The 9,537-nt window shown below is 37.2% G+C and overlaps 2 protein-coding genes across 2 annotated transcripts; one reads left to right on the plus strand and one right to left on the minus strand.

Moving 5' to 3' along the window:
* Positions 1–236: 236 nt before the first annotated feature.
* On the plus strand, positions 237–7,144 carry LOC102595926 (kanadaptin). Its single transcript, XM_006338256.2, has 12 exons — positions 237–927; positions 1,507–1,592; positions 1,793–1,872; positions 2,152–2,207; positions 2,648–2,696; positions 3,082–3,228; positions 3,762–3,857; positions 3,968–4,081; positions 4,285–4,409; positions 4,919–5,151; positions 5,708–6,517; positions 6,615–7,144. Exons 1-12 carry the CDS (start codon positions 347–349, stop codon positions 6,662–6,664), a joined length of 2,427 nt encoding a protein of 808 aa, XP_006338318.1. The 5' UTR covers positions 237–346; the 3' UTR covers positions 6,665–7,144.
* Positions 7,145–8,186: 1,042 nt separating this feature from the next.
* LOC102596260 (protein GAST1) lies at positions 8,187–9,273 on the minus strand. The gene is made up of 4 exons (XM_006338257.2): positions 9,154–9,273; positions 8,993–9,052; positions 8,855–8,888; positions 8,187–8,678 (listed from the first exon to the last, which is right to left on the minus strand). The coding sequence occupies exons 1-4, from the start codon at positions 9,214–9,216 to the stop codon at positions 8,497–8,499; spliced, it is 339 nt and encodes a 112-aa protein (XP_006338319.1). The 5' UTR covers positions 9,217–9,273; the 3' UTR covers positions 8,187–8,496.
* Between the last annotated feature and the right edge of the window lie 264 nt (positions 9,274–9,537).

Here is a 9,537-nt window from a genome sequence, read left to right on the forward strand (position 1 = left end):
TCATTTTCCTTTACATTAATAATGTTCGTTACTACGTAATCTTGTATGAAAGATAATATAGTGTTTTAGTTTTAACGATGAATAAGTTTTAACTTTTAAGTATTACTTGATAAATTCTATGATATTAAATTCTAATTTTACTAGTTAATTTAATAAAATAAACCCTTCTGAAGGGAGTGCCACGTAAAAATGGGTATAAATCCGTTTTGGATGCTTTAGACCCGAATCCGGAGGGCTTCAAGATTTGGGTCCAATTTCTCCACCTCCTTCTTTCTTGCTGTTTCCTCCCATCTTCGATTTTCCTCCACCTTCCTCCTTGCCACTCAGTTCACTCCCCCGTCTTAGAATGACGACTGACATGAACCCGCCGCCGCCCCGGAACCCTAAAACCGGGGTTGCGACCCAGGAACCTCATCCTTCAAACTCAGACGAAGTTACGACCTCAAACTCTACTCGGACTTCAATGAAACCCCCACCTCCAAAATTTCTAAGCAAGTCGGACTCGGATACATCGAAACAATTCGATCAAGAGAAGTCCCAATCACAACCGGTTATTTCTCAAAGCGGTGCAGAACCTACTAAAAGTGCCAATGCTCAAGAAGATTCCAGCTTGAGCTTAATGAAACCCCCACCTCCAAAATTTCTAAGCAAGGCGGACTCAGATTCATCGACACTCGATCAAGAGAAGTCCCAATTAAAACCGGTTATTTCTAAAACCGGTGCTGAACCTGATGAAAGTGTCAATTCTCAAGACGACTCCAGCTCGAGCTCCGTGTCCCAAAGTAAAGACACCAATGAAGACAAGAAGCAAGAACAACGATCGGCTGCTTCGGTTCCGTACACGATTCCAACATGGAGTGGGCGTCCGTGTCATCAGTTTTATCTTGAAGTGCTTAAAGATGGATCCATCACTGATAAATTTGATGTGTATGTGTCTGCAAACTTCAATGCAATTGATGTTTAGTTCCTCATAAGCTTATTCTTCAGTTGTGCTGGCTTTTAAGTACCACTTTTGGTACACAATCAAATGAATTGATAAGGCAGAAATTTTATTGTGTCCTCCAGTTAGAAGTTCTAGGAATATTTTGACTAAAACAAAATAACTACTGTCCTTGATTATCACATTAATTTTTTTTTTTTGAGTAGTATTTATATTTTTGGTGCAATTGCCTAGTGTTTAGTTTATTGGTTTGAAATTGTCTAGCAATTTATTGATTTGAAATTGTCTATCATATTGCTAGAAGCTACGTGTAAGGGTTACTGAGGTTTCTTATCAAGTGCTATCTTATTTTGTAGTTACCTACAAATGAACTTGTACAAGTTTAATTTTTCTAGTTATCACATTCTGTACGGGTTTCTGTATCTCTCTTACTGTTCATGCCTCTCATATGGGGAGGACGGCCCATTTGCATTGTCTCTGAGACTCTGCAAGGCTTCATTTTTTGTATCAGTTGCTGGGATTTTACTTTATTTAATGGAATCTTATCACCTTTTACTGTTATCCAGGCACAAGAAGGGGGCGTACATGTTTGGGCGTGTTGATCTTTGTGATTTTGTCCTTGAACACCCGACCATCTCTCGCTTTCATGCTGGTAATGCTTCTTTACTTCTACAAGTGGTATATATGGGACTAACTTTGCTCTACCAGCCTTTTATTTCCTTATATCGTTGTGGTGTTGTGCTATATGGATATTCTTGGTGTAATTAACACAATTCATATGCAAGTATTTGTTCAGTTTTTTAAAAAAGATTTTTGATTGGCATTGATTATGTAACCACCATCTCTTTGCAGTTTTGCAGTTCAAGGGAAACGGCAATGCTTATGTTTATGACCTTGGTAGTACACACGGGACATTTGTTAATAAAAAAGAGGTACTTTAACGTATCATTTTATACCTATCCGTTACTCCAGTTAACTCAGAATATATAACAGATGAGGAGGTTCAAATAATCAATTGCATGCCTTCAGCTTATGCATCATGCCTTTTTATACTTGTCTGCTCTATCCTCTGCCCATAATTGATAGCTACTCCATTATTTTTCTTTTCGCACTTGCATGTTACTGTCAAGATTATTATTATGGTGTGATTTCATTTTTCAAATCAGTAAAGAACATATATACTAATGGCTTGCCCATTTGCAAACTATTAGGTGAAGAAGAGAGTTTTTGTGGATCTCCATGTTGGTGATGTCCTTCGATTTGGACAGTAAGTTATTAACTCCAGCTTTGACTCTCTGGAAAAGAAAAATGGCACTCTATGTTGTTATGTTATCTATCTGATAGGATTGTAGTAAAAATCATGTATAATTGAGATTCTAGGATATACTACATTCATAATTGATGGTTGCCTCATTCTGATATTATGATCTCGTAGTTCCACTGTGAGCTCTTTCATTTTATCTTTTTTTTTAAATATAAAATTTCATCATTCAGAATGAGAAGGCAAGTTAGATGAGAAGATTTTAAGAATTAAGACCAACAAAGTAATAATACGATGAATGTTGGGCCTTTAGGATGCAACATTTTCAGAAGAAGTGTGTCCTAGAAGTACAAAGGAATGATCATGCTCGGAAGGAATAAACAAGTTTTCTTACTAGTGGTGTTATAATGTTTTGGCATTTTTCTAATGTTCTTCACTTTCTACAGATCATCACGATTATACATATTAGAAGGACCAACTGACCTGATGCCACCGGTATGACAGTTGTGCTATTGCAATTCCAAAAATACTAATTACTTTTGTAATGACAATTGGAATGATATTAACTCCTATTTATTCATTATCTATGTCACACTAGATGTTCTATGGGTACAAGCTATTTAATGCCCTTGATCGGATAATTGTTCTTATTTAAAAGTTAAAAAGACAGAGTTCCTTTTATTTCCTTAGAACATTTTATACAGTTATTCTTGCTTGTCTTGCCAATGCAATATAGCATTTTTCTTTAAATCCCTTTTGGAACTGATTACCAGAACAGATGACACGCATTCAACAAATTGAAGGGCAAAATTTTACCAAACAGAACACTTTTATTAGAGTTAACTAGTTTCAAATGCATTACTTTGTTTTTATGTTGTAGGAAGCTGACCTGAAGAGGGTAAGACAAGGGAAGATCCGGGAAGAGATGCATGACATGGAAGCATCACTTCTCCGTGCAAAACTGGAAGCATCTCGTGCAGATGGGATCTCATGGGGAATGCGTGATGATGCTATTGAGGAAAACGAGGTCAGTTTTTGTGTCTTATTTTCCTTTAGGGTATTTGGTGAATGTAACATTTCTTTTTGGATAACAATTATTAGAGTTACTCTAGGATATGTTCACCTACACATACCAACTAATTTCTCACTGGTAAGGTTTTTAGTGTTAATTTTCTCTGTTTTTTCCGAATGTTCCCTCTCTGTAGGCTGTTAGACAACTTAGATCTCTGCAGACGTGCAGGGCCCAATTCCCAACCCACCGTTATTTTTTCTTGAAAGAAATTGTTTATGTATTTAAAATATTCAGCAACACCTTTGACAATGTAGTGGACTCCATAATAAGTGATACTGTCCAGGGAATTAAAGAGTCACGGGTTGTGCAAGTAACTGTCTGCTTTGGTTGCTTTCACCTGCTATAGACGATTTAAACTTTTTATCGGAGCATTGATCCCTTGCACACTGCAGTCATTCTTTCCTGCTATTATTCATTCAATATTTTAAATTCTTGTAGCATGTGATGAAATCCTGATAGAGTGCTATCCGAATTGATTTTGATGCTAGGATGAAGTTGACGAAATAACTTGGCAAACTTACAAGGGACAACTTACAGAGAAGCAGGAAAAAACACGTGAAAAAGTTGTGAAAAGACTTGAAAAGGTAGCTGTTTACTTAATTTCTCTATGTTACTGTTAACCCGAAGGATCTCTTGAGGAAAGGTACCCCTTTGCAAATGTATGCGTTTCTTATTGTACCCCTTTTGATTTTAGATTGCTCATATGAAAAAAGAGATAGATGCTATTCGGGCCAAGGATATTTCTCAAGGTGGATTGACACAGGGACAGCAAACTCAAATTGCGCGTAATGAACAGAGGATGTCACAGGTTAATAGCTCCTTCAGCGTTTTCTCTTTGTTTCCTTAATACTCAAAGAAGATATTCTTTTGTTCTATTTGGTGTTGAATATCACATGTTCATTTAACTCCTTTCTTATAAGGTCTAATAATACTCCAGTACACAGAATGTTTTAGCAATTTCTTAGGGTAGCCTGGCCACTTCCTTTAATTTATGTGCTGAAAATTTATCAGATAGTGGAAGAGCTTGAAAACTTGGAAGAGACTTTAAATGAGAGTATACGGGAAAGTCTTGGTGCACGCACTGGAAGGACATCCAATGGAAAGAAAAAGGAGCCTGAAGAAGAAGAGTTTTCAAGGTTAGTAAGTAATTTGCAGATCTTCAATTATTTCAACAAACTTCATTGTTTGGTTGATGCTTTATGCAATACATAATTCTTGAAATGATCTTAGGAAAGGTTAGATTGGCGTTTGGCCATGAAATTTGTGAGTATTTGAAAAAAGTTGTGTTGGCCATGAGTACAAATTGAAGTTGTTTTTGAATTTTTGTGAGTAAGTTAAGAGTGGAAGTAGTTTTTTGGTGTTTTTTCACATTCCTGAAAACACAATTTTTTGGCCAAACGCACACTTGGGATTGTCGTGATTTTGATTTAGTGAGTGGAGCTAGCCCATTGACAACATGTGGTTAGTACATAACTTGTAGATCTTCAATAATTTCAACAAATTTCATTGTGTGGTAGATGCTTTACGCCGTATGTGTTGCTTGAAATGATCTAAATAAGGTTGGCAGTAGTATTATACTTGGGATTGTCATTAGTGAGTTGAGCTAGCGCATTGACAAGGTGAACTTGAATTTCTTACCGCACAGTGAGGAGGATGAATTCTATGATCGCACACAGAAGCCTTCAAAGAACAAAGCTGGCGAAAATCAATCAATTGAGACAGCTGATTCTCTTCTTGATAAGAAGGATGCCATTGTCAGGGAAATGGAAGACAAGAGAAAATTATTTCTTGATGAAAAGGATGGTACTGGTCAGGAAAGTGCAGTTGAAGCTGGAGATGAACTAGATGCTTACATGTCTGGGCTTTCATCTCAGCTAGGTGCGTGATTATTTTAGCAAATAAACTCCAAAATTGTCTTGAATGTTAATGTCTTATCTCGTTGGAGGTAACATTTGGGTTTCTTTTTATGATATTATATATTTGAGATTTCGGTTAAATCTGACAAAGCTTGTGGAATATCTTGTGGCATCTTATCATGCGCTGGTCTCTCACTTTGTCTCTTCTGTTCATAATGGGAGCATACCTAATGATTGGTACTATTATATTATTAAGTTTTTTATTTTTTTGAGCATACATACAAATAAGGCTGTCAGTTTATAAGTATGATTGTGCATTTATCTAAGAGAAATGCATTGGGTAGTTTTGTTCAGTTAACAACATGCATATCTGCTGAACGGTGTAGCTGAATCCTTCCACACCAGTAACACTTACATATTTATGTGTATGAGCATTCAATTAAGCAAGGGATCATTTCTGACGGTGGAAGAATGGGTATCCCATGAATTATATTCAAACTCCTTTGTTGAGATAGATTTTTGACAGAATTTAGCATGTGCATCTTGTTGAGGCTTTTACTTTTTTGTTCTGATGCCAGCTCTGGAAAAGGAGGAAAAGCTTCACAAGGAACTCTCTACTCTCCAAACGGAGTTGGACAGGGTACTTTACTTGCTTAAGATTGCTGATCCCACTGGTGAGGCTGCTAAAAAGAGGGAGCTGAAAGTACAAGAACCAAAGACCAATATGACCAAAACTGTTGCAACTGCTGCCCATCAGCAGTCTCCACCCGAGCAGAACAAAAAAGATAGAGCAGAACCTAAGGTCTTAATGGAGAAACAGGATACTATTGATGTGAACTCTTCATCCAGTCAAGAAACAAAGAAGGAGATTGTGGCTGATGCAGCTGGTGGTAAAAATGTTGTGTACATTGCTAGTAAGCCCCAATGGCTTGGTGCTGTAGATGAAAAGAAAAAACAAGAGAAAGTTATTGAACGACAGACAGAACTTCAAGAAAATGATCAATTTGTCGACTACAAGGACAGGAATAAAGTTTTGGTAAAACCAGATGCTACACAGTTGACTGCCGACTCTGGAATTGAAAGTGCAGCTCCTGGACTAATAATAAGGAAGCGCAAGCAAGTTGATAAGTCTGATGTTACTGAACTCAAAGATTCTCAAGAATCCTCTGGAGCTGATATACAAGCAGAAGATGCGGTAGCTCTGCTGTTGAAACATTCTCAAAGATACCATAGTACTGATGATGAAGTGGAATCCAGCGGACGCGATGTATCACATGAAAGTCAAACCAGGAAGGAAAAGAAAAAAAAGCAGAAGAAGGTTCTTGGTCCAGACAGACCATCATTTCTGAAGAGTGAGAAGGACTACGATTCTTGGGTTCCTCCTGAAGGTATGCCACTTATTTGGTTCATGCCTAGCTTAGTTGCTTACTAATGGATGTTCAAGTTTTTTGACAATTTTGCTCGTCTTTGTGAAACTTTTACCAGGGCAATCAGGTGACGGACGCACCTCACTGAATGATCGTCTTGGTTATTGAATGGTTGAGATTTTGATTGTTTGACACATAACTATGGGATGGGTTAGCTCGACTTACAGCCTCCGGATGGATCATGTAACTAAATAGCATTTACAGCTTGGTTTGAGATCTCATCTTGCAAAAATCCTTGACAGGGATGTCTGAGGGAGAACAGCAGATGGGTCCACATCTGTGATGTTTTATGCTTGGCTGAAACACCAATTTTGACATTGTAGGCGGCATAATTCCATGAAAGATTTGTTGTTTGAAGAGAAGAAAAGAAGTAGAAAACGGGAAGGTACAAGAGCTGGATTATGATCCCCTTCTCCCACGCTTGCTCGTGTACCTTCTGTTGAGTAACAAGAACCTGACACCTTCCTGATTTGAATTGTATATAGAGATTGACCTGGAAAGGATAGAGATAATGAGAAGATGTGCTTGTAATGCAATGCTTTGTGCCAGCTCCAAAAAGCTCATAAGTGATTTTGTGTAGCATGATACAAGTCGATTTTATTTTTGTATAACCCGTGTTCGGCAACCGATTAATCAAGATTTTCAATGCACAAGGCCCAATAGAAGGGAAACAACTACCGTTTCTCTATTCTCAATATTTGAATCCAAAAACATCTGATAAAGAGTGAGAGGTTGTTTTCTTCTGAAGGCATGGAATTTTACATTTGAAAGCCATTACCTCAAAGCTGACACCTTTGGGAGAAAATAATTCTGCAGAATTTTATCATTCACCCTGACTGCCGCAAATACAACCCCGAATCATAGTTGTGTTCAGTGCAACATCGGGAACAACATAATTCTCTAATGATTTTTCAAACACTTCACAAGTGCCTGTGCTTCATCAATCATATTTAGTTTACAAAATACTGCAATACACTCCTCTCACTCACTTCATCTGACAGTCACAAAGCATCATTAGCCTTGCCACACAGCCCATCAATAAAAATGTTGTGCATCACATCATTATACACAGCAAAAGTTAACAGAATCGCATTTTTTTCTAACCATAATAGGTCGGATCAAATTGTAGGTAACAAAATCATGATCTTTACCAAAAGCCTCAACTTCTGCCTTAATTACCTTCCAATAACCCCAAATCAAAGCTGAAAAAGCGTAATAGAACAGTCCAGTATAAATCGAATCCACCATCTTTTACAAGCAAAATCAGCTGCAAAATCGCTTTCGTTTTAAAGCCCAGATGAAAAATCGAAAACTCAGTTCATGATTTTTCCGTTGAGCTTCTAGAATAGAAAACATTTTGTCAAGTGCTTCGTCGGGTACAACCATTTTCCCGATAGAAAGAGAATGATTTGGATGAAACTGAACGACACATTTGAGAATGTAGGAGTTTCAAATCTGAACAGAGAGAATTAATCTACTCAGAGTGATGTACTTTAATCGAAGATTTCGGGAGGGTGGCCGGTGCGGTGGTATTCAGGTGGCCGGCGGCGGTTATTAAGATACTCAAGAGTCGAAAAATCAGTTTGTTGCTGTAAAAACTACTAAACTAGTCTTGAGAGAGAGAGATTGCTTTAGTATAAAAAACCATTCAAACGCCAAATTGACCTTGAATTAGATGAGTTGAACATGCTATAATTCTTATGGTACACCAATAAATATCACTTAAGATATAATCATAATCATAATATAAAATAAGTAACATAAAAAAGCTGCATAATTATAACCATGCTATAGTACTTGTAGCTAGCCCAATCTTCTTCTATATAATCGGGGCCTAATATTACTAGCTAATACACCACTTGAGACAAGTGTTGATTAATTAATACTACTAGATTTGACAGAAGTAGGGTGTCTGCAGTCACATAATACAGTATAGATGATCATGGGCACTTTGGGCCACCTCTCTTGGTCTTCCAGTTATTGTAGCAAGGGCAACTTTGCTTATTGCCATAGGTACCAGCAGGAACACACAGACACTTTGCACAGCATTTCTGGCAGAAAAACATACACGGCTTCTTATACGATGTCTTTGAACACCGATACGTGCATTTTGGTTGACAATCTGTAAAATAACAGAACACACTTGATCAGGACGGAGCTACCTTTATCAAGGGGATTGAAAAATTGTACGGTAATCTCAGCATTACTAATATACCATATTCAACATTATTCATATGATGAAGTTAAACTTATAATTAGTAAGTGAGCATATGTCATTTTGAAGTGAGTGTTATATACCTTGAGGATGGAGACTTCCCTGACTAACACCATACTGCAAATACCACATTTAAAATATAGTTTAGCCATGGAAATTAAATTAATTAGCTAAGAAAGTACATAAATAACAATGTAGTAATTAAAACAAGTTGATCTTACCAGTTGGTTATTTCTCTGTTGTTGCTGCTGCTCATCACGCATAATGTTGGCCCTTGAAACCTGACACACAACCACACACATCATTTAATACATTTTCAACAATACGTATATATATAATTTGAGTCGAAAACAATAGAGATGCACAAAACATTTGGGCTCACCTGATTTTGAGTCAGGAAAACCACCAAAAGAACAAACAAGACAATGCTCATTTTCCCAGCCATTGCAGTAATATAATTTTGTTTGAAGCTAAGAGAGGAAGTGAAGTGTGTAGAGCTTTGAGAGAATCGACTTCTATTTATAGTGAGGGATCTTCTCAAGTGGTTAAGCTCTTTAGCCTAGCACTTGCTGTTGTCACACTCCAACAGTATCCCCTATGCGAAATTGAACAAAATATATCCGCAGTTAATAGTTTGGTCTAAAAATGTCTCTGCCATCAATAGTTTGGTCCAAAAACTATTAACTGCATGAACATTTTTGGGCCAAACTATTAACCGGGAGCATTTTATTTCAATTTCTCATAGTTCAAGAACTTTTTTACCCTT

This window comes from Solanum tuberosum, unplaced genomic scaffold (assembly GCF_000226075.1).
Source record: "Solanum tuberosum cultivar DM 1-3 516 R44 unplaced genomic scaffold, SolTub_3.0 scf00004, whole genome shotgun sequence".
NCBI lineage: Eukaryota > Viridiplantae > Streptophyta > Magnoliopsida > Solanales > Solanaceae > Solanum > Solanum tuberosum.

Excerpts from the sequence above, each read along its gene's own strand:
- LOC102595926 (XM_006338256.2), top strand. The coding sequence starts at position 347 with ATGACGACTGACATGAACCCGCCGCCGCCCCGGAACCCTAAAACCGGG. Across the intron at positions 2,208-2,647 it reads GATGTCCTTCGATTTGGACA|ATCATCACGATTATACATAT; the intron begins GTAAGTTATTAA and ends CACTTTCTACAG. Across the intron at positions 3,229-3,761 it reads ATGCTATTGAGGAAAACGAG|GATGAAGTTGACGAAATAAC; the intron begins GTCAGTTTTTGT and ends TTTTGATGCTAG.
- LOC102596260 (XM_006338257.2), bottom strand. The coding sequence starts at position 9,216 with ATGGCTGGGAAAATGAGCATTGTCTTGTTTGTTCTTTTGGTGGTTTTC. Across the intron at positions 9,053-9,153 it reads TTTTCCTGACTCAAAATCAG|GTTTCAAGGGCCAACATTAT; the intron begins GTGAGCCCAAAT and ends GTTGTGTGTCAG. Across the intron at positions 8,889-8,992 it reads AACAGAGAAATAACCAACTG|TATGGTGTTAGTCAGGGAAG; the intron begins GTAAGATCAACT and ends TGGTATTTGCAG.